A 25727-nucleotide genomic window follows, 5' to 3' on the forward strand; every position below is an offset into this window, starting at 1 on the left:
AGGTAACAAAACACTGATCCCCTGGTTAAAGCTACAGGCTTTAGCAGTTCTATCCACTTTAGTTTTCATCATCTGCTGAGAAACATCACAATCTTCTCCAGCTACTGCACAACTTTCTGACAGCCTCTGTTGGAACTTCAACACAAAATCAATGAGGGTAGTTTCCTCCTCCTGTGCCAAAAATCTATCTTTGATGCGTTTAAAGTTGTCCTTAACTTCATGCCCACAGACTAATTCAAAACACAGTTGACTCATTTGATGGATCCTTGATTGCAAACAACATAACATGATCTTTAAGGTTTGTCTGCAAAGTGCTTGGGACTGTGGATGATAAGCAGATGACTTCATCTGTTTTATCCCGAAAGTATACATGACCTCCTGAAATGTGACAGCAAATTTGATTCCTACCTAGCAATAAATTGTACTAACTCTTTAATCATAGCTTTTGCTGTGATCTTCCTCAAGGGTACTGCTTCTGGAACCAAGAGAGAAAATACTGGAAAATTCAGCAGGTCTGGCAGCATCTGTAAGAGTCATAGAGGTTTACAGCATGGAAACAAGCCCTTTGGCCCAACTTGTCCATGCCGCCTTTTTTTTTAAACCCTTAAGTTAATCCCAATTGTCTGCGTTTGGCCCATATCCCTCTATACCCATCTTACCCATCTAACTTGTAACTCTCAAGCGCCCTAACTGAGCCTTCACATCTCACCTTTACATAAGTCTCCTTCTTCCTCTTCATGAGATTCAACTATATAATAAACTATATATTATAAACTGTATAACCATAATTTAACAAAGTATTATGAAATTAAACTGAATGCTTAATGTGTTTGTGAACCTTGACCAAACAATGATCTAGCTGCTCAGCATGATGGGAAACATAATGATAGACAGACCAAATTATTTTAATACAATGGAGCATAGTGAGCAGTTCGTCCTTATCTGCTTGGGATATGCAGGAGCAAGTCTAATTAGTGTTCTGAAATGTATGGGAGTATATTCAGCAAAGCATAACTGAGTATAAAACTAACTTAGCTCGGGGATCCGTGGCCTAGTCTGCAGGGAGCGGTCGGAGGGCGGAGCAGAGCGTATCTGAGTATAAAGCTAACTTACTGGCGAAGGTGATTGGCGGTTGCAGGTCACATTTGCACAAGTGCAGTCACTGTGACCAGGTGGTGGTTTGTGGAGGAGCTGCTGTGAAGGGACAGTTAAACCCCAAACACTACTTCAATGTTTCCCTCCCTCCTCCTCTAACCAAAAAAAAAGTCGGCAGGAGGACCACAAGCAAGGGAGAGGTGAGTTGCAATTCTTTTATCCGTATAAGGGCAATATGGCAGCTAGGGCAGTGGCATGCTCCTCCTGCCAGATGTGGACAATTAGGGAGCAATCTGGTCTCCCTGACAACTTTGTCTGCAGGAAGTGTGTCCAGCTGCAGCTCCTCACAAACCGCATTGTTCGGTTGGAGCGGCAGGTGGATGCACTGTGGAGCATACTGGAGGCAGAGAGTGTGATAGACACTAGTTACAGGGAGGTTGTCACATCACAGGTTCAGACAGGTAGATGGGATGACTGCCAGGAGAGGCAGGCAGGTGGTGCAGGAGTCTGCTGTGTCTATTCCCCTTTCAAACAGGTATACCACTTTGGATGCTGTTGATAGCCTGTCAGGGGGAGATACCAGCAGTAGCCAGGCCTGTGACACCACAGCTGGTTCTGCTGTGGGATAGGGTCGGGCAAAGAGCTAGCAAGCATTAGTAATAGGGGGACTCGCTAGTTAGAGGCACAGACAGGCGTTTCTGTGGCCACAATCGAGACTTCAGAATGGTGTGTTGCCTCCCTGCTGCCAGGGTCAAGGACGTCTCTGAGCAACTGCAGGACATTCTTAAGGGGGAGCGGGAGCAGCCAAAGGTCGTTGTACATATTGGTACCAACGACATAGGTAGGAAAAGGGATGAGGTCCTGAAATGTGAATATAGAGAGTTAGGCAGAAGGCTAACGTGCAGGACCTCGAAGGTAGTAATTTCAGGACTACTACCGGTACCACGTGCTAGTGAGAGTAGGAATAGGAGGATTAGGCAGATGAATGCCTGGCTTGAGAGCTGGTGCAGGGGGCAGGGATTTAGATTTTTGGATCATTGGGATCTTTTCTGGGAAGGGCTGATCTGTTCAAGAGGGATGGATTACATTTGAATTGGAGGGGGACTAACATCCTGGTGGGGAGATTTGCTAGAGCACTCGGGAGGGTTGAAACTAGTTTGGCCGGGGGTGGGATTCAAAGCAGTAGAGAGACAGAAGAGAAGTTTGAGGACAGCACGGAAGTTAAAGAGAACACATTAATTAGTAAAGGCAGTGTCAGTAATCCTAGTATCAGACAGATCAGATAGAAGCAAGACAGAGAGCAAGGGAAGTCCAGATTAAACTGCATTTATTTCAATGCAAGAGGCCTGACAGGCAAGGCAGATGAACTCAGGGCATTGATGGGTACGTGGGACTGGGATACTATAGCAATTACTGAAACATGGCTAAGGGAGAAACAGGACTGGTAGCTCAATGTTCCAGGGTACAGATGCTATAAGAAAGATAGAACAGGAGGTGAGAGAGGAGGGGGAATTGCAATTTTGATTAGGGAAAACATCACGGCCGTACTGAGAGGGGATATATCAGAGGGTTCGGCCACTGAGTCTATATGGGTAGAACTGAGAAATAAGGGGGAAATCACTTTGATAGGGGTACTATAGGCCCCCAAATAGTCAGCGGGAAATTGAGGAGCAAATATGTAAGGAGATTACAGATAGCTCCAAGAAAAATAGGGTGGTAATAGTCGGAGATTTTAATTTTCCCAACATTGCCTGGGACAGCCATAGTATTAGAGGGTTGGATGGAGAGAAATTTGTTGAGTGTATTCAGGAGGAATTTCTCATTCAGTATGTGGATAGCCTGACTAGAGAGGGGGCAAAACTTGACCTCCTCTTGGGAAATAAGGAAGGGCAGGTGACAGAAGTGTTAGTGAGGGATCACTTTGGGACCAGTGACCATAATTCTATTAGTTTTAAGATAGCTATGGAGAATGATAGGTCTGTCCCAAAAGTTAATATTCTAAATTGGGACAAGGCCAATTTTGCTGGTATCAGGCAGGAACTTTCAAAAGTTAATTGGGGGAGTCTGTGGGAAGGAAAAGGGACGTCTGGTAAGTGGGAGGCTTTCAAAAGTGTGTTAACCAGGGTTCAGGGTAAACACATTCCTCTTAGAGTGAAGGGCAAGGCTGGCAGAAGTTGGGAATCCTGGATGACTCAGGACATTGAGGCCCTGGTCAAGAAGAAAGAGGCACATGACATGCATAGGCAGCTGGGATCAAGTGAATCTGTTGAAGAGTATAGGGGGTGTAGGAGTAGAGTTGAGAGCGAAATCAGGAGGGCAAAAAGGGGACACAAAATTGTTTTCGCAGACAAGGCAAAGGAGAATCCAAAGAGCTTCTACAAATACATAAAGGGCAAAAAGAGTAACAAGGGAGAGAGTAGGGCCTCTTAAGGATCAACAAGGTCATCTATAAGACCATAAGACCATAAGACATAGGAGCGGAAGTAAGGCCATTCGGCCCATCGAGTCCACTCCACCATTCAATCATGGTTGATTTCAACTCCATTTACCCGCTCTCTCCCCATAGCCCTTAATTCCCCATAGCCCCATAGCCCTTAATTCCTCGAGAAATCTTGTGCGGATCCACAAGAGATGGGCGAGTTCCTAAATGAAGATCCTAAATGGAACATTATGGCCGAAGGTGTAATTGCCTGTGCAATATTGTAATTGAACCCTCCAGTTTGAGAGACAGGGTGGGTGGGATATTGAACGGTTGAGGACAGTATATCAATTCTATGTCTGTAATGTTAAGGCAGAGAGGATAGTCAACACTCATTGACTGTATCTTTCTCCTGATGCACGCATTAGCAAATAAAACTCCTTTGCATTCTTTAACTACATGCTGTCTTTCGTAGCCTATGTATTGGTTGTGTGAGATCAACCGAGTACAAGACAGGTGGCATAGTGGATAGGTAACTGGCTATCTGATCGAAGATAGAGGGTGGCGGTGGATGGAAAATCTTCGGACTGGAGGCAGGTTGCTAGTGGAGTGCCACAGGGATCAGTGCTGGGTCCTCTGCTCTTTGTGATTTTTATTAATGACTTAGAGGAGGGGGCTGAAGGGTGGATCAGTAAATTTGCTGATGACACCAAGATTGGTGGAGTAGTGGATGAGGTGGAGGGCTGTTGTAGGCTGCAAAGAGACATAGATAGGATGCAAAGCTGAGCTGAAATATGGCTAATGGAGTTTAACCCTGATAAATGTGAAGTGATTCATTTTGGTAGGACTAATTTAAATGTGGATTACAGGGTCAAAGGTTGGGTTCTGAAGACTGTGGAGGAACAGAGAGATCTTGGGGTCCACATCCACAGATCTCTAAAGGTTGCCACTCAAGTGGATAGAGCTGTGAAGAAGGCCTATAGTGTGTTAGCTTTTATCAACAGGGGGTTGGAGTTTAAGAGCCGTGGGGTTATGCTGCAACTGTACAGGACCTTGGTGAGACCACATTTGGAATATTGTGTGCAGTTCTGGTCACCTCACTATAAGAAGGATGTGAAAGCGCTGGAAAGAGTGCAGAGGAGATTTACCAGGATGCTGCCTGGTTTGGAGGGTAGGTCTTATGAGGAAAGGTTGAGGGAGCTAGGGCTGTTCTCTCTGGGGCGGAGGAGGCTGAGGGGAGACTTAATAGAGGTTTATAAGATGATGAAGGGGATAGATCGAGTGAACGTTCAAAGACTATTTCCTCGGGTGGATGGAGCTATTACAAGGGGGCATAACTATAAGGTTCGTGGTGGGAGATATAGGAAGGATATCAGAGGTAGGTTCTTTACGCAGAGAGTGGTTGGGGTGTGGAATGGACTGCCTGCAGTGATAGTGGAGTCAGACACTTTAGGAACATTTAAGCGGTTATTGGATAGGCACATGGAGCACACCAGGATGATAGGGAGTGGGATAGTTTGATCTTGGTTTCAGATAAAGCTCGGCACAACATCGTGGGCCGAAGGGCCTGTTCTGTGCTGTACTGTTCTATGTTCTATTAAGACACCCCAGCGGGACAACTCAGAAAATTCCTCTTACAGGGAGGTTGGGCTTCAGTTGTATAGGGCACTGGTGAGACCACACCTGGGTTCCTTTCAGGTCTGCTTTCACCGCTGCCTCCCAGCTAACTCCTGGCTAGATCCATTGAAGTTAGCTCTCTCCCAATTTAAAGAAACTTTACTGCAGATTGTTTCTTGTTCATAGAGTCATAGAGGTTTACAGCATGGAAACAGGCCCTTCAGCCCAACTTGTCCATGCCACCCCCTGCTAAGTGCGTCCCAATTGCCCGCATTTGGCCCATAACCCTCTATACCCATATAACGGTCTAAATGCTTTTTAAAAGATAAAATTGTACCCGCCTCTACTACTACCTCTGGCAGCTTGTTCCAGGCACACACAACCCTCTGTGACAAAATTTGCCCTCTGGACCCTTTTATGTCTCTGCCCTCTCACCTTAAACCTATGCCCTCCAGTTTTAATTGCCCCTAACTTTGGGAAAAGATGTTGACTATCTAGCTGATCTATGCCCCTCATTATTTTATAGACCTCTATAAGATCACCCCTAAGCCTCTTACGCTCCATGGAAAAAGGTCCCAGTCTATTCAGCCTCTCCTTATAAATCAAACCATCAAGTCCCAGTAGCATCTTAGTAAATCTTTTCTGCACTTTCTAGTTTAATAATATCCTTTCTACAATAGCATGACCAGAACTTTACACAGTATTCCAAATCTGGCCTCACCAATGTCTTGTACAATTTTAACAAGATGTCCCAACTCCTGTATTCAATGTTCTGACCAATGAAACCAAGCATGCCGAATGCCTTCTTCACCACTCTGTCCACCTGTGACTCCACTTTCAAGGAGCTATGAACCTGTACCCCTTGATCTCTTTGTTCTATAACTCTCCCCAATGCCCTACCATTGACTGAGTAAGTCCTACCCTGGTTCGATTGACCAAAATGCATCACCTTGCATTTATCTAAATTAAACGCCATCTGCCATTCGTCAGCCCACTGGTCCAATTGATCAAGATCACATTGCAATCTTAGATAACCTTCTTCAATGTCCACTGTGCCACCAATCTTGGTGTCATCTGCAAATTTATCATGCCTCCTAAATTCTCATCCAAATCATTAATATAAATGACAAATAACAGTGGACCCAGCACCGATCCCTGAGGCACACCGCTGGTCATAAGCCTCCAGTTTGAAAAACAAACCTCTGCACTGCCCGCATCTACCTTCTTGGTTACCCATTAAAAAAACTCAATCAAATTCATGAGATATGATTTTCCACTCACAAAGCCATGCTTACTGTCCCTAATCAGTCCTTGCTTCTCTGAATGCCAGTAGATCCTGTCGCTCAGAATACCTTCTAACAACTTCTTCTTCTTTACTAATCTAAAGCTTATGACATAACCATCATCATGCTCAAGTGTTCCTCTGAAAATGGCTTGATCCACTAAGCCCACTTCATTCCCCAGCACCACATCCAGTATTGCCGACTTCAAAGTTAGACTGAGAACATACCAGTTAAATAAATCCTCCCTCTCCTTACCCTTTATTCTGCTATCCCAATTGTTCCTTGGATCAATATCACTATGCTGTAATTCTTGCACATCTGTGATTTTCTGGCAGATTTGCTCCTTTCTCTCTCAATTTGAAGACATATACAACACACCCAGGGGCCCAATCATGACTTCTTGTTTCTTAACTCTTACTAAATGAATTCTGCCCTTTCCCCAATGACATCCTCTCTTTCCAAAGATGCGCGGGTTAGGTTGATTGGCCATGCTAAATTGACCTTAGTATCGGGGATTAGCAGGATAAATGAGGGTTACGGGAGGGGCTTCCTTTATTCCTTTCTTCCCAATAGTTGTCATCTTTGAATACTAAGTTTAAGCAATGTTTCAGTATTTGCCGCTGCACCATATTCTCACAAGGATATTTGTGCTAGTGTCTCACCAACCTAATACATGCACATTCTAAATTTGTCTTTGTTCTCCTCATATTCCTTCTTAGTCTGCTCCTATCAAATATCGTACTCCCTCTTTCTCAAATACTATCCATCACACTCCCTTTGTACACCTTATTCCTCTCCTACTTCTACACGTCAGTTCTCACCCCCCTGCAAGTTTAATTTACATTAGTGAACCTCCTTGTGAGGGCACTGGTCCTGTTGGGTATTTTGAATGGGTGCCTCCTGCAGCAAAATCAGTCACAATATTTCATGAATCTGAAGCCCTCCCTCCTGCACGGTGCTTTTACCACATAGATCATCTCTATCTTCAAATTTCTACTCTGATTAACCATTCAAATCATAGCACTATCCACATGCAGCAACAAACTCAATATGCTAGATATTTAATAGTTGCGCATGATCCAGACATTACCACCTTTGAGGTTTTATTGTTGAGTTTCCGCCATAGCAAATTAAAATCTATCCACAGGAACTCAATACTGACTCTATGTTACATCACAACATCTGTTCACTCCCTTCCCTCTCTACCACATTCTGCATAGGTGCACCCTCCTGCTGAGGATGCAAATGGACAGATTTCAAGAAGAGCATGACTAACCTCCTTCTCCATAGAAGAGAAGTCCATTATAAAATTTTGTTTCAGCCTGAAAGACACAAAAGTCATTAATATACTTTAAAAATATCTGATATAATGGATTTTGCTAAAATACATCTCTGCCGCAACAAACTAATTTTAAACAAAGCTGCATTGAGGGGAAACGAAACGTGATAAGTTCTCTTACCTCATATTTCAACTTTTTCACTTCACAGCAAAGAGCAGCATAAACTGTAATCACTTTATTCAGGACCTACAAAAGATTGTTTCCACTTAATTAGCAATCATTCCAATCATAGCCACTATCTACATGCAGGAACTACTAACTCAATGTTAGATATTTGACAGTTGTCCATTTTGATTGCTAAACATTTAAATTTGGCATCAGCACATTTGAATCCAACACAAAAGTCACCATCTTGATTTTGAGTAGAAACATTCCACAGAAATACTTTGTACAAATCTACTCTTCAAAGTTACAGAAACTGAGCAAAACTGAACCATTTAACAACACACAAACTTCAATTTGTTTGCATGATGCACCAGCCAGTTATAGATTTATTGAATGTCTGTAACAGCTGCTCTCCAGGTTTCAATAGAAAACATTGCCACATCTCAATCCCAATATTAGAAATATTACCTTTTTGCCAAATTGTTAATTCTATAACTATATAAAACCCTTTATTGCTAAGATCCTTATTTTAAATCTCCCTCTCCTGCTGCTCCAATCGCTTTCCTTCCTCTCATATCCTCCCCCCACAACTCCATGCTGTCTCCCCAATTCTCCAATCTGTTCCCACCCTGAGCCTACAGAGTGGCACCCCCGCCACATGCTGCCCCAACCGAATCCCATGCCACTCCATTCCAATCCACCCCACCCCCGCGCCACACCCACACTGCCCCAATCCAAACCCCCTGCTGCCCCTCCCAACCCAACCTCACTCCAACCCAACTCCATGTTGCCTCAACTCATGATGTGGAGATGCCGGCGTTGGACTGGGGTAAACACAGTAACAGTTTTAACAACACCAGGTTAAAGTCCAACAGGTTTATTTGGTAGCAAATACCATTAGCTTTCGGAGCGCTGCTCCTTCGTCAGATGGAGTGGATATTTGCTCTCAAACAGGGCATAGAGACACAAAATCAAGTTACAGAATACTGATTAGAATGCAAATCTCGACAGCCACCCAGTTCTTAAAGATACAGACAATGTGAGTGGAGGAAGGAGCATTAAGCACAGGTTAAAGAGATGTGTATTGTCTCCAGACAGGACAGCCAGCAAGTCCAGGGGGCAAGCTGTGGGGGTGACAGAATGTGACATAATCTAATCAGTATTCTGTAACTTGATTTTGTGTCTGTGTCTCTGTGCCCTGTTTGAGCACATTTCCACTCCATCTGACGAAGGAGCAGCGCTCCGAAAGCTTATGATATTTGCTACCAAATAAACCTGTTGGACTTTAACCTGGTGTTTTAAAACTGTTACTGCCTCAACTCAACCCAGTGCCACCCAGCCCCAACAAGGGCCGCATGGTGGCACAGTGGCTAGCACTGCTGTCTCACAGCACCAGGGACCCAAGTTTAATTCCCAGCTTGGGTAAATGTCTGTGGAGTTTGCACGTTCTCCACGTGTATGGGTGGGTTTCTTCCGGGTGCTCCGCTTTCCTCCCACAGTCCAGAGATGTGCAGGTTAGATGGATTGGCCATGCTAAATTGCCCCTTAGTACCAGGGGGTTAGTAGAGATGACGGGGATAGGGCCTGGGTGGGAGTGTTGTCGGTGCACGCTCCTTCTGCACTGTAGGGATTCTAACCCAGCCAAACCCTGCGCCACCCTGCCCAACCCAACACCGCTTGGCTCTGACCCAACCCCCACAACTCCCTGCCCCGCCTCAAGTTTCTAGATATGCAGATCACCAACAACCTGCTCTCCAACACTATAGTTAAGAATGCCCACCAACGTCTCTACTTTCTTAGGAGGCTAAGGAAATTTGGCATGTCCGCTACAACTCTCAACAACTTTTACAGATAAAACACAGGAAGCATTCTTTCTAGTTGTATCACAGCTTGGTATGGTTCCTCCTCTGTCCAAGACTGCAAGAAACTACAAGTGTCATGAATCAAGCTCAGTCCATCATGCAAACCAGTCTCCCATCCATTGACTCTGTCTACACTTCCTGCTGCCTTGGAAAAGCAGCCAGCAAAATTAAGGACCCCACACACCCTGAACATAATCTCTTCCACCAAGAAAGAGATACAAAAGTCTGAGGATACGTACCAACCGAGTCAAGAACAGCTTCTTCCCTCTGCCATCAGACTTTTGAATGGACCCACCTCACATCAAGTTGATCTTTCTCTACACCCTAGCTTTGACAGTAACACTTCTGCATCCTCTCCTTTCATTTTCTATGTACGGTATGCTTTGTCTGCATAGCACGTAAGAAACGATACTTTTCACTGTAGACCAATACGTGACAATAATAAATCAAATCAACCCCATCCCTCTCCCCGCCTCACCTCACACCTCCCTCCCCCACCCAGTCCCAATGCAGACTGGTTTCAAGTTACTTACTTTGTTTTCAGTTTTAATAAGTTCCAGTAATGAGGATTGTTCATACGGCAAAAGCTAAATAAAAGAAAAACATGTTTAAAAATTATTTAACCAGAAGAGTTTAACATGTTTATTTGATGTGACAATGATGTAGATGACTTAATCATGCTGTAAGAGTCAACATTGCACAACACGAACATTCTAGTTTCCTCGTGGCTACTTTTTCCTATCCTGTCAAGGCAGTAATTCCCTTGCTGGGATACGTTTATATGGTGCCAGTCACCCAAGGTTCCAAGCAGGTATTGACAGCATTCAGCCATAGCAAGTCTTACCTATACCTCTGCCCAATACCTACATGTACAACAGACAGTGAGCAGCTATTTTGAACCACTACAGTGTATGGCAAAGGACAGTTAAGAGTTGGTAGAGTACAGAAGTCATAAAAAAATCTAGATTGAGACAGGTTTCCCTCCCTACAAGCCATTAGGAAACCAATTCAGTTTTTATGACAATCCAAGTTTCAGTCATTTTTACCAATAGTTTTCTCTTTTGCTTCTTTTAAAATCAAATTCAATTTAGAATATAAACTGCCAGACTTGTTTGAATTTCAGCCAATGAACAACTCCACTTGCTATGACGAATGGTCCTGAACAAATAAAGTCCCCTCTCAGGAAAGGCAGCAACTGCAATATTTAGATGGAATTTTACACAGGATATACAGCACAGAAACATGCCACTCAGCCTAAGCAGTCTATGCTGGTGTTTATTCTCCACTCATACCTCTTCCCATCTTCTCTAAATTTACTATGGTAACACTCTATTCCCTTCTTGTTGAATGGCGGGGCAGGCTCGAAGGGCCAAATGGCCTACTCCTGCTCCTATTTCTTATGTTCTTATGTTCTCCCTCACGTGTATCTCATATCCCTTTGAATGTATCTGTATCGTTCACTCCAAACTCCTCCCTCTGGTAGTGAGTTCCACGTTCTCACCCCTCTGAGGATATCTTGGTAGTGTGGATGAGCAGAGAGATCTCGGTGTCCATTTGCATAGATCCCTGAAAGTTGGCACCCAGGTTGATAGGGTTAAGAAGGCATACGGTGTGTGAGCTTTTATTGGTAGAGGGATTGAGTTTCGGAGCCATGAGGTTATGTTGCAGCCGCACTTGGAGTATTGCGTACAGTTCTGGTCGCCGCATTATAGGAAGGATGTGGAAGCATTGGAAAGGGTGCAGAGGAGATTTACCAGGATGTTGCCTGGTATGGTGGGAAGGTCGTATGAGGAAAGGCTGAGGGACTTGAGGCTGTTTTCATTAGAGAGAAGGTTAAGAGGTGATTTAATAGAGGCATACAAGATGATCAGAGGATTAGATAGGGTGGACAGAGAGAGCCTTTTTCCTCGGATGGTGATGGCTAGCACGAGGGGACATAGCTTTAAATTGAGGGGTGATAGATATAGGACAGATGTCAGAGGTAGGTTCTTTACTCAGAGAGTAGTAAGGGCGTGGAATGCCCTGCCTGCAGCAGTAGTGGACTCGCCAACATTAAGGGCATTTAAAGGGTCATTGGATAAACATATGGATGATATTGGAATAGTGTAGATTAGATGGGCTTTAGATTGGTTTCACAGGTCGGCGCAACATCGAGGGCCGAAGGGCCTGTACTGCGCTGTAATCATAGAAATCACAGAAACTCTACAGTACAAAAAGAGGCCATTCGGCCCATCGAGTCTGCACCGACCACAATCCCACCCAGGTCCTACCCCCATATCCCTACATATTTATCCACTAATCCCTCTAACCTACATATCTCAAGACACTAAGGGCAATTTGTTTTTTTTAGCATGGCCAATCAACCTAACCTGCACATCTTTGTGTTTCCCCATACACCATAGGCTTTTAGTTTGTGTAGTAACTCTGATGTTGCACCGTATCAAATGCCTACCACCCGACCCACTTATCACCTATCTTAGCTACCGACCCCCTTACCCACTTACCTCATCTACCGTTACCCACCTACACATGCACAAATTCAGTAATCTATTCACTCACATGCTAACACAAAGATTTTTTGAAGGTCGCAGCTTTTCAGTGTGTTTGTGAACACATACCAAAATACAGCAGCTAGCTCTACGTTCTATCCCTTCTAGTGGATTTCTTGGTTACTATTTTTATTGATGGCCCCTCGTTATGTTCTTTCCCACAAGAGAAACTGATTACTCTGCATCCATTCTGATAAAATCTTTCAGAATTCTAAACATTCCATTTAGATCACCATTCATCAGTCTGCCTCCAGCCCCCCCCCCGTCTCCCGAGAGAAGAGGCCTCGCCTGACAATGCTTTTCTATGTAAAGTCTCAGATTTCTGGACTCAGCCTTGTAAATCTTCTCTGCACCCTCTCCAGTGTCTCCATATTCCTTTTTATAGTATGGCGACCAGAACTGCACACACAATGTGTAAAATGACTGTCTTGTTCTCTTTGATAGTACAGCTAGTCACAACCTTGTTACCCACTAGCTGTAGAAGACTTTGTTTTTATTTTGTTCTTTCATGGGATGTGGTCATCGTTGGCAAGGCCAGCATTTGTGGTCTATTCCTAACTGTATCTTGACTGGAGTGTTTCACTTGGCCATTTCAGAGGGCAGTTAAGAGTCACACAAACTGCTGTGGGTCTGGAGTCACATGTTAGAACATAGAACAGAACAGCGCAGTACAGGCCCTTCGGCCCTCGATGTTGCGCCGACCAGTGGAACCAATCTAAAGCCCCTTTAACCTACACTATTCCAATATCATCCATATGTTTATCCAATAACCATTTGAATGCTCTTAATGTTGACGAGTCCACTACTGCTGCAGGCAGGGCATTCCACGCCCTTACTACTCTCTGAGTAAAGAACCTACCTCTAACATCTGTCCTATATCTCTCACCCCTCAATTTAAAGCTATGTTCCCTCGTGCTAGCCATCACCATCCGAGGAAAAAGGCTCTCTCTGTCCACCCTACCTAATCCTCTGATCATCTTGTATGCCTCTATTAAGTCACCTCTTAACCTTCTTCTCTCTAACGAAAACAACCTCAAGCCCCTCAGCCTTTCCTCATACGATTTTCCCACCATACCCGGCAACATCCTGGTAAATCTCCTTTGCACCCTTTCCAACACTTCCACATCTTTCCTATAATACGGCGACCAGAACTGTACGCACTACCCCAAATGCGGCCGCACCAGAGTTTTGTACAGTTGCAGCATGACCTCCTGGCTCCGAAACTCAATCCCTCTACCAATAAAAGCTAACACACCGTATGCCTTCTTAACAACCCTATCAACCTGGGTGCCAACTTTCAGGGACCGATGCACATGGACACCCATATCCCTCTGTTCATCCACACTACCAAGTATCTTACCATTAGCCCAGTACTCTGTATTCCTGTTACTCCTTCCAAAGTGAATCACCTCACACTTTTCCGCATTAAACTCCATTTGCCACCCCTCAGCCCAGCTCTGCAGCTTATCTATGACCCTCTGTAACCTGCCACTTCCCTCCGCACTGTCTACAACTCCACCGACTTTAGTGTCACCTGCAAATTTACTAATCCATCCTTCCACGCCCTCATCCAGGTCATTAATAAAAATGACAAACAGCAGTGGCCCCAAAACAGATCCTTGCGGTACACCACTAGTAACTGAACTCCAGGGTGAATATTTCCCATCAACCACCACCCTCTGTTTTCTTACAGCTAGCCAATTCCTGATCCAAACCACTAAATCACCCTCAATCCCATGTTGGCCAGACTAGGCAAGGATGGCAGTTTTCCCTGGGTCTCTGGATTATTAGTCCAGTGTCAATACCACTACGCCATCACTTCCCCTAAATAGACATTTCCCCTTCAATGTAAATATTTCAAACTGACTTTTAATTGACATTGTCTATGCTGCCCCATCATGCATCAATCTTGGATGGCCCATATTGCACTACTTTGCACAAAGATTGGCCCCATCACCAGCACATTCAGTGCATCAGATCAGAAAGTAGCCCTGTCAGTTTCACATTCAACAGGCTCCTCTCAGGCTGCAAGTGGCATCATAATGTTTAACCAGCCTAGAAATATTGCGCATTTATCCCGATACAACCAAAAGTAAACAAACTGTCTCAAACGGCATACAAGATGATTCAAACTGTCACAAGCTTTCCTGTGCTTACCTATAACAAAAGTCTGAGCATCATGATCAGCTCTCTGAAAAGGTGGCTGCAAATCCTGGCTGAAAGTAGACTTCTCTACAGATTTTCAACTCTTCCCTGGCCCAACATTAACTTAGTTGAAAAAAGTGACTGGGACATTTGAGGTAGCTCCTTAGATTCCAAATAACCAAAGCATTAACCACATAGACCCCTCAGCTTTGGTGTAACCTACTGGCTGATTCATCACCTCAGTTGTCCAATGGTTTAGAAACTTACTTTAGTACCAGGTTTTCATAGACCTCAAAATACTCCAAACTCTCATAACTCGAAGTCAGATCAAGTGGTTCCAAAATAACTAAAGCAACCCTAACTTCCAGTTTCACATTACTGGAATGTAAAACTCAACCACAAAAAGGTTCAAAAAAATGATACCGAAAACAAGTTGATCAGTAATCAATTTAACCAGCTCTGATGAAGGGTCATCCAGACTCGAAATGTTGGCTCTATTCTCTCTCCACAGATGCTGCCAGACCTGCTGAGATTTTCTGTTATTGTTTCAGATTCCAGCATCCGCAGTATTTTGCCTTTGATCAGTAATGTGCACTTAAAATTGTACCCCTTGCAATTATCCCTGCTCTGTTCTTTGCCTCTGCCAATGCTTTCCAAATGTGCTAAGACATGAATTAGTTAAGAAAAAAAAACAAATATTAAATGTGAAAATACTCAACTAGAGGATCGCTAATTACAGTAAACTGAAGATTTGGCCCACAAAGTGGATTGCAATTGAAGACTGGTGCTAAGACAGTAAATAGGCAGAGACCTTCAAAGAGAAAATAGCTCAGAGACGGACTGGGCAAATTTCCACAGGCACAAAAGAAGCGGAATCCAAACTAGAGCTCTATTGTTGATTAAAGGTATCAAAATTAAAATGAAATGTAAAAAGGCAGCTTACAATCAGTGACAACACAGAACTTGGTTGAACAAAGAAATATAGTGGAGAACTGAAAAATTGAACAAAGGCACAAAGAAAATGCATGAAAATAGATAAAATAATGGAAAATTGCAGCCTTCTGCCTCTTAAGACAATGGTTAGCACCATGGCGGTCAACTGTGGTAAGCATCACCGGACGTGGCTGGACGTCCAAGAAACCTTGATCCAGTGACCAGTTCGTCATACAGATGGTCCTTGGGCACACAGCTGTCATCTATCTGATGACTGTGGCCAATCCATCGCAAACATCATTGACTTAACAATGAGAGTATACTAATGGAAATGGCACATTCCTTATCCTCATCTCCTTATCTTAATGGCATCTTATCCTCAGCATCTCTTAGCAGGACATGTCGGAGACAGTGAAGATGTCAATTGTTCAGTCCTTTCTCCTGCCTTATATCTGTTGTCTAGGTCTCACCACTATAGAGGAATATACTGAGGATACAGGCTTTGTAGACTCAATTTGCTGTTCTCAGTCAGGGTGCTGTTGTTCCATACACTCTTACCCAGTTTGGACATAACCGCTTTTGCGAAGCACGAGTTGCTTTCAGTGTCAAGTGACAGATTGCTGATAGTGGAGCTTGGGTATGTGAAGCCATAAACAACATCCAGTGTCACATTGTCAATTTTGATGGATGACAGCAACCATGTCTTCCTGATGCTGATGGTTAAATCAAATTCCATGGAAGCATGAAAGAGTCTGTCCAACTGCTGCTGAAAACATTCCCTGAGTGTGCAATTGTCAGGCTAGAGCAGTCATCTGATGACGACTTGGGCACCTTTGTCTTGTATCTCAGGCAAGCAAGGCCGAGCAACTTTCCATCAGTTCTGGTATAAGTAGACACCCTAGGTAGATGTTTGAAGCTATATAACAGCTAAAAAAGAATATGCGAAAGCGTGTCAGTGCTAGAACACAACCGTTTGACCCCACTGCAGGTCTCAAAGGTTTCTAATATTGCCCCATCATAGCGGACCTTACCCATCATGTTGTTACAGAAAAAGATCACTTTGAGCAGCTAAAGCAGCAGACAATTTTTTCCATCAACTTAAATGACTGCTTCACAGGTCAAAAGCCTTAGTGAGATTGAAGAACGATATATATACTGTAGTCTCCTTTGTTCATGACATTTCTCTTGCAGATGCTGAACTGAGAAGTAGTCAAGGTGAGATGCGGTTTTCAGGCTTCTTAATAGTAACCACACTGAAGGACAGGATATACAGTGACGAATAATGGGAGATTATGAAAAAGCTACAGTGTTAATCATGGGCAATTTTAATCTAAGTATAGGTTGGATAAATCAGATTGGCAAAGATAGCCTGGATGATTTGTTCATAGTGTGTTTTCAGCACAGTTTCTTAGAGCAGCATGTTCTAGTGCCAACCAGAGAGCAGGCTACACTAGATCCGGTAATGTGCAATGAGACAGGATTAACTAATGACTCAGTGAAGGCATGTCAGCTTGAGGAAGAGATGTGTGGACCCCAAGACGAGTGTTAATGTAGGGAGGAGTTATACAATAAATGGCAGAGTCATCAGGAGTACAGAAACACAGAGGGACCTCGGTGTGCAAGTCCACAAATCCTTGAAGGTGGCAACACAGGTGGAGAAGGTGGTGAAGAAGGCATATGGTATGCTTGCCTTTATAGGACGGGGTATAGCGTATAAAAGCTGGAGTCTGATGATGCAGCTGTGTAGAACGCTGGTTAGGCCACATTTGGAGTACTGCGTCCAGTTCTGGTCGCCACACTACCAGAAGGACGTGGAGGCGTTAGAGAGAGTGCAGAGAAGGTTTACCAGGATGTTGCCTGGTATGGAGGGTCTTAGCTATGAGGAGAGATTGTGTAGACTGGGGTTGTTCTCCTTGGAAAGACGGAGAATGAGGGGAGATCTAATAGAGGTGTACAAGATTATGAAGGGTATAGATAGGGTGAACAGTGGGAAGCTTTTTCCCAGGTCGGAGGTGACGATCACGAGGGGTCACGGGCTCAAGCTGAGAGGGGCGAAGTATAACTCAGATATCAGAGGGACGTTTTTTACACAGAGGGTGGTGGGGGCCTGGAATGCACTGCCAAGTAGGGTGGTGGAGGCAGGCACGCTGACATCGTTTAAGACTTACCTGGATAGTCACATGAGCAGCCTGGGAATGGAGGGATACAAACGATTGGTCTAGTTGGACCAAGGAGCGGCACAGGCTTGGAGGGCCGAAGGGCCTGTTTCCTGTGCTGTACTGTTCTTTGTTACAAGCTTAAATAAGGGCAATTATCAGGGCATGAAGACAGCTGGCTAAAGTGAACTGGGAAATTAAGTTAAGGGATAGGTCAATAGAGATGCAGTGGCAGATATATTTAAGATGATATTTCCGAATACTCAGAAAAGATGCATCGCAGTGAGAAAAGAACAAAGAACAATACAGCACAGGAACAGGCCCTTCGGCCCTCCAAGCCCACGCCGCTCCCTGGTCCAAACTAGACCATTCTTTTGTATCCCTCCATTCCCACTCCGTTCATGTGGCTATCTAGATAAGTCTTAAACGTTCCCAGTGTGTCCGCCTCCACCACCTTGCCCGGCAGCGCATTCCAGGCCCCCACCACCCTCTGTGTAAAATATGTCCTTCTGATATCCGTGTTAAACCTCCCCCCCCCCTCACCTTGAACCTATGACCCCTCGTGAACGTCACCCCCGACCTGGGGAAAAGCTTCCCACCGTTCACCCTATCTATGCCTTTCATAATTTTATACACCTCTATTAGGTCACCCCTCATCCTCATTCTTTCCAGTGAGAACAACCCCAGTTTACCCAATCTCTCCTCATAACTAAGCCCTTCCATACCAGGCAACATCCTGGTAAACCTCCTCTGCACTCTCTCTGAAGCCTCCACGTCCTTCTGGTAGTGTGGCGACCAGAACTGGGCGCAGTATTCCAAATGCAGCCGAACCAACATTCTATACAACCGCAACATCAGACCCCAACTTTTGTACTCTATGCCCCGTCCTATAAAGGCAAGCATGCCATATGCCTTATTCACTACCTTCTCCACCTGTGCCGTCACCTTCAAGGATCTGTGGACTTGCACACCCAGGTCCCTCTGCGTCTCTACACCCTTTATGGTTCTGCCATTTATCGTACAGCTCCCCCCTACGTTAGTTCTACCAAAATGCATCACTTCGCATTTACCTGGATTGAACTCCATCTGCCATTTCTTTGCCCAAATTTCCAGCCTATCTATATCCTTCTGCAGCCTCTGACAATGTTCCTCACTATCTGCAAGTCCAGCCATTTTCGTGTCGTCCGCAAACTTACTGATCACCCCAGTTACACCTTCTTCCAGATCGTTTATATAAATCACAAACAGCAGAGGTCCCAATACAGAGCCCTGCAGAACACCACTCGTCACAGGCATCCAGCCGGAAAAAGACCCTTCCGCTACCACCCTCTGTCTTCTGTGACCAAGCCAGTTCTCCACCCATCAAGCCACCTCCCCCTTTATCCCACAAGATCCAACCTTTTGCACCAACCTACCATGAGGGACTTTGTCAAACGCTTTACTAAAGTCCATATAGACGACATCCACGGCCCTTCCCTCGTCAACCATTCTAGTCACTGCTTCAAAAAAACTCCACCAGGTTAGTGAGGCATGTCGGAATAAATGTGTGTTTTTCCGGTTGGAGGAAGGTAACAAGTGGTGTGCCGCAGGGATCGGTACTCGGGCCGCAACTGTTTACCATTTATATAGATGATCTGGAGGAGTGGACGGAGTGTAGGGTAACGAAGTTTGCAGACGACACAAAGATAAGTGGAAAAGTGAATCGTGTGGAGGACGGAGAAGATCTGCAGAGAGATTTGGACAGGCTGAGTGTGTGGGCGAGGATATGGCAAATGGAGTACAACGTTGAGAAATGCGAGGTTATACACTTTGGAGGAAATAATAACAAATGGGATTACTATCTCAATGGAAACAAATTAAAACATGCTACCGTGCAAAGGGACCTGGGGGTCCTTGTGCATGAGACGCAAAAGCCCAGTCTGCAGGTACAACAGGTGATCAAGAAGGCAAATGGGATGTTGGCCTATATTGCGAGGGGGATAGAATATAAAAGCAGGGATGTCTTGATGCACCTGTACAGGGCATTGGTGAGGCCGCAGCTGGAATACTGTGTGCAGTATTGGTCCCCTTATATGAGGAAGGATATATTGGCATTGGAGGGAGTGCAGAGAAGGTTCACCAGGTTGATACCGGAGATGAGGGGTTTGGATTATGAGGAGAGGCTGAGGAGATTGGGTTTGTACTCGTTGGAGTTTAGAAGGATGAGGGGGGATCTTATGGAGACTTATAAGATAATGCGGGGGCTGGATAGGGTGGAGGCGGAGAGATTCTTTCCACTTAGTAAGGAAGTTAAAACTAGAGGACACAGCCTCAAAATAAAGGGGGGTCGGTTTAAGACAGAGTTGAGGAGGAACTTCTTCTCCCAGAGGGTGGTGAATCTCTGGAATTCTCTGCCCACTGAGGTGGTGGAGGCTACCTCGCTGAATATGTTTAAAGCGCGGATGGATGGATTCCTGATCGGTAAGGGAATTAAGGGTTATGGGGATCAGGCGGGTAAGTGGTACTGATCCACGTCAGATCAGCCATGATCTTATTGAATGGCGGGGCAGGCTCGAGGGGCTAGATGGCCTACTCCTGCTCCTATTTCTTATGTTCTTATTATGTTCTTATGACCTCCCTCTCACAAAACTATGCTGACTATCGTTAATGAGTTTATTCCTTTCTAAATGCGCATACATCCTATCTCTAAGAATCCTCTCCAACAACTTCCCCACCACGGACGTCAAGCTCACCGACCTATAATTTCCCGGGTTATCCTTCCTACCCTTCTTAAATAACGGGACCACATTAGCTATCCTCCAATCCTCTGGGACCTCACCTGCGTCCAGTGACGAGACAAAGATTTGCGTCAGAGGCCCAGCAATTTCATCTCTCGTCTCCCTGAGCAGCCTGGGATGTATTCCATCAGGCCCTGGGGATTTGTCAGTCTTTATATTCCCTAAAAAACCTAACACTTCCTCTCTTGTAATGGAGATTTTCTCTGACGGGTCAACACTCTCCTCTGAGACACTCCCAGTCAACACATCCCTCTTCTTTGTGAATACCGACGCAAAGTATTCATTTAGGATCTCCCCAACTTCTTTGGGCTCTAAGCATAATTCCCCACTTCTGTCCCTGAGAGGTCCGATTTTTTCCCTGACAACCCTTTTGCTCCTAACGTATGAATAAAATGCCTTGGGATTCTCCTTAATCCTGTCTGCCAAGGACATTTCGTGACCCCTTTTTGCCCTTCTAATTCCCCGTTTGAGCTCTTTCCTACTTTCTTTGTATTCCTCCAGAGCTCCCTCCGTTTTTAGCTGCCTGGACCTAACGTACGGCACTCTTTTCTTTATGACCAATCGCTCAATTTCCCTGGTTATCCACGGTTCTCGAATCCTACCCTTCCTATCCTTCTTTTTTACAGGCAGAAAGACAGACTATGGGAAAGCCTTTTTTACAGGCAGAAAGACAGACTATGGGAAGGACAACCATTCGTGGCTAAATAAGTTAGAGATAGTGTCAATTTGAAAGAAGTAGTGCATGATTCCACAAGATTAGACAGTATGTGAACAGCAAATAATGACTGAAAGATTGAGGGAGAAAATAGCACTCGTGTTGCTCTTGCACAATAGCAACATGAAACTCAACCAACACGTGCTTGCAAAACACAGAGCATGTCTAACATTACGCGATTTTGCAATTGTACAGCCAATGTCACAGGCAAGTAGGAGACAGTAGTGATACTGTCTAGGATAAAAGTATATAGAGAGGAAGTACTTAAAAATTTGGCTGACTTCGAAATAGAAAAATCATCCTGTTCAGATGAGATCAAAAAAGAAACAAGAGTTGAAATAGCGACAACTCTAGCCGCAGTCTTCCAAAGCTCCTTAGGTCTGGGAAAGATGCCATAGGAAGTGAATCTTCCATCCCTATTCTAAAAGAAAAGGGATAAATCCAACAACTACAGGCAATCAGCCTGATAGTATGGTGAAGACACTAACAATAACCCAGGACAAAATTAATTTCCACTCAAAAATATGGGTTAATAAATGAAAGTTGGCACTCATTTGTCAAAAGCAAATGGTGTTTGACTAATTTGTTTTAAATTTTGATAAAAGATATTGAGGGGATTATTCAGAGAAAACAGTATTTAATAAAAATACAATTTTCTTGGTAAAATGAGATTAAACGGACAGTGGCAGTGTGGATATGAAATTGTCTACAGGACAGGAGCAAAGAACAGTGAATGGCTGCATTTCAGACTGGAGGGAAGTATTGTGCATTCATGTTGTTCCTAGTCGGAATAAGAGCACTTTAAGGGACTGACCATGTGATGCCTGGTGACCTCATTGGATGTTTGTGTGGGCAAATGGGCAGTCTACCATAACAGCTTGTAGAGTAAATACCTTTCCAATAAAGCTCCTGTTTGTACCTTCGTGGTCTGCAAGCCTATCCTTTAAAAAATACCACAAAGAAAACTAGTATCGAGGTCGTTGATCCACACCACAAACACCCGAGAAAGAATTGCAGAAATCCAGTGGAACAGGAGAAAAATCATTGGTCCACATTGCAGATATCCAGAAAGACTTTAGATTTTAAGCAGAAATCTTTGGCACTGTGGGACTTTATGATGAGAACACCGAGCGGTGAAGCTCATATACTGAAAGATTTGATTATTTTGTCCAAGCGAATAAAATTGTGGCACATATTGCAGTCCCAAACTTCCCGAATTCAGTGGGGAGAGGGGGGAAAACATTCAACCTCCTGAGAAATCTGGTACAGTTGGAAAAGCCAGGCTCAAAAAATGGTGAGATGGTGGGAATACTGCAGGGCCACTTTTCACCTAAACCGTTGGTCATCGCAAACGTTCAAGTTCCATTAGCATAACCAACAAGGTGGTAAATCAATCACAGTTCATAGCTACTTTGAAGAACCATACTGTGAATTCTGGGATGTCTTGAATGACGCCATTAAAGACAGACTAATGTGTGGGTTAAGAAGAGAAGTAATCCAAAAGTGGTTAACCTAAACCATGAGACGGCTTTAGAAGTCGCAATCTCAATGGAAATGGCAGTCAAGAAAGCCTGTGACCCGAACACAGACACAGGTTTGAAATTGCCACCGATGTGCAAACACTGGGCATGCAGCAGTAAGTTGCTGGAGCAAAGATGTAAAGTGCAGAAATTGTGGCAGAAAGGAGCACAGTGAACATGCTTGTTGGAGAAGAAACAAGTTTCAAGCAAGATCTATAAAAAGCAAGAACCAATACAGGAAGGATGTGGAAATGATTGAAAGGGTGCAGAGGAGATTTACAAGGATGTTGCCTGGATTGAGTGGCATGCCTTATGAGGATAGGCTGAGGGAGCTCAGTCTTTTCTCCTTGGAGAGACGTAGGATGAGAGGAGACCTAATCGAGGTATATAAGATGTTGAGAGGCATAGATCGGGTGGACTCTCAGAGGCTTTTTCCCAGGTGGAAATGGCTGCTACGAGAGGACACAGGTTTAAGGTGCTGGGGGGTAGGTACAGGGGAAATGTTAGGGGGAAGTTTTTCACAGAGGGTGGTGGGTGAGTGGAATCGTGTGCCGTCAGTGGTGGTGGAGGCAAACTCAATAGGGTCTTTTAAGAGACTCCTGGATGAGTACATGGGACTTAATAGGATGGAGGGTTATAGGTAGGCCTAAAAGTAGGGATATGTTCGGCACAACTTGTGGGGCCGAAGGGCCTGTTTTGTGCTGTAGTTTTCTATGTTTCTATGCATCATATGGAAAACCAAATAGAAGGAAAAGTATCCTTTCCATTATACAATAAGGGCGTTAAAAAAAGCCCAGAATTACAATCAGCAGATGAAACGGTAATTGAACGTACTGCCAATTGCTGGTACAACAAATCGATACTGGAACCAGTGAAAATGGAGGTGGGACCGGAGCAGCAGTTTTGTTGGTAGCAGAAACTGTTCACCAAGAACAACTACGATAAATTGCCTCAAAATCAAAGATAACATTAAAAACTACATTAGAGAAGTGGTTCCATTAAGGAGCCATATCGGTGTAAACATACAGTTGAGTGGAAGACCATTGCCTTGTCCCAGCACATTGTTAAAGGAAATTATCCAGCATTATTGGGGAGAACCTGGCTGGAAACGATCAGATTAAACTGAGTGAGATAAATCTCATTTCAGATTCCGAAGCAGGTCTACCAAAGATTTTAAAGAAACATGCCATTGTCTTTAATGGGAAGCTAGAAAGCAAGAAGGGGATCTCAGTCAAGTTAAAAATTAAGGACAAGAGTTAAGCAAGATGCTTAAAAGCTAGGTCATCGGGTCTAAGGTAGGGGCAGAATTAGAATAGTTGGTCAAGAGGGAGTCTTCAAACCCGTTAATGTGAGTGATAGGGTCACGTCGATAGTACAGTGCAAGAAATTATTCTGATCGATAAGGGAATTAAGGGATATGGGGAGCAGGCGGGTAAGTGGAACTGATTCGCTTCAGATCAGCCATGATCTTGTTGAATGGCGGGGCAGGCTCGAAGGGCCAGATGGCCTACTCCTGCTCCTATTTCTTATGTTCTTATGTACCCGGGATGATTGGTACGCATTTTGAAGTCACTATCAATCCGATACTGAGTACCCTCTTTCCGATTGATGATTTATTTGCTGGGTTGGCTCGAGGCCACAACTTCACTGTATACTAATACATGTGACAATAATAAATCAAATCAAACAAGTTCAGTAAAATTTTCAGTCAAGCTCATCTCCAGATGAACATGGATCCAAATTCACAACAATATTTGACAATCGTGACATAAAGGGTTGTTTCGGTATAAAAGGCTTCCATTTGGCATCACATCTGCATCTGCTTTGTTCCAATGTGCCATGGATCAAATTTTAAGCGAATCAAAAGTCCAGTGTTAGATAGATGATATATTAAGTTACTGGAAAGAACGAGAAAGAACATCTTCACAACCTAGGTACCACACTCCGGAGATAGAAGATTACGGGGTCATGTCATAAACATGTCATAAAGGGACTGCACAAATCGCCTTCAAAAGTCAAAGCCATTACTGAGACACCTGCATTTCAAAACATCAATCAACTTCATTCCTTTTTGGACTTAGTAAATTATGGAAGGTTTGTCCCCATCTTTTACACAACTTATTTTGCCCAAACAGGAAATGGGTGGATCAGTGCAAGAAATAATTCGTACAAGCTGAAGAGGCACTACTAAAGTCAAAAGTCCTGACACACTTTGATCTAAATTTAACTTTGTGACGCATCACCTTACAGGGTGGGGGCAGCGGTTTCTCACATGATTCTCAATGGTGAAGAGAAGCCAATAGCGTTTGCATCGAAATCCTTGAACAAAGCAGAAATATACTGTGCACAGATAGTGCAACAAGTCCTAGGAATCATTTTCCATAGGAATCCATAGGTATCAAACATTTCTAGTAATACCTATATGGAAGGGAATTAACATTATTAACAGATCATGAACCATTGACAATGATATTTGGTTCACATACCAGGGTTCCATCTCTGGCAGTGGGCCGGATGCAGAGATGGGCATTGCGATAAAATATCGTCAATCAAATTTCCATGGAAACGTTGATGGACTCTCCCGATTACCTTTACCCAACGAGTCGTCAATGAACAATCCGAGTGGAAACATTTTCTAGCCGAGTAAGTTGATAACACTCCTGTAACCACAGGACAAGTTAAGTATACTACAAATGATCCATAACTGACAAGTTTAGGGATGTACTTTGTGGCAAGACGGTGGGAGCAAACCCAAGGTTGAAGCCATACATCAGTCAAAGACTCGAACTACACATACAAGCTGGTTGTCTCTTCTGGGGAATGAGAGTCATCATTTCACCATTATTAAGGAAACATGCACTAATCCAACTATACGAAGGTCACTGTGGTATAGTAAGGATAAAGGAGATAACCAGGAGCTATTTTTGGTGGCGAGGGCTCGATACCAAAATCGAGGAGAAAGATGTTTTCACCTTGAGGTAAAGTTCGGAACCTGCCACCACGAGTGCCATTACACCCATAGCAATGGCCAGAAGGGCCATTGATTATGCCAGACTATTCTAAAGGGGTATGTTTCTCATCGTGGTCAACTTACACTCGAAATGGCCTGAAGTTGCCATTAAGATAAAGTCCTCGGAGAGAACAACAAAGACTGGGTGAGATTTTAGGAAGAGTCTATTATTCTGAACAACTTGTGAGTGGCAATGGGCCG

The 25727-nt window shown here is 44.1% G+C and overlaps 1 protein-coding gene across 1 annotated transcript in view; it reads right to left on the reverse strand.

Moving 5' to 3' along the window:
- washc4 (WASH complex subunit 4) overlaps window positions 1-25727 on the reverse strand; it is a 159910-nt gene that overhangs the window by 123604 nt on the left and 10579 nt on the right. Inside the window, exons 3-5 of the mRNA XM_078235144.1 lie at window positions 10255-10308; window positions 7875-7940; window positions 7691-7736 (exon numbers count right to left, since the gene is read on the reverse strand). Of these exons, the coding sequence (XP_078091270.1) occupies window positions 7691-7736; window positions 7875-7940; window positions 10255-10308 (166 nt within the window). The remainder of the gene's footprint in view (window positions 1-7690; window positions 7737-7874; window positions 7941-10254; window positions 10309-25727) is intronic.

Source organism: Mustelus asterias, chromosome 19 (genome assembly GCF_964213995.1).
Source record: "Mustelus asterias chromosome 19, sMusAst1.hap1.1, whole genome shotgun sequence".
NCBI lineage: Eukaryota > Metazoa > Chordata > Chondrichthyes > Carcharhiniformes > Triakidae > Mustelus > Mustelus asterias.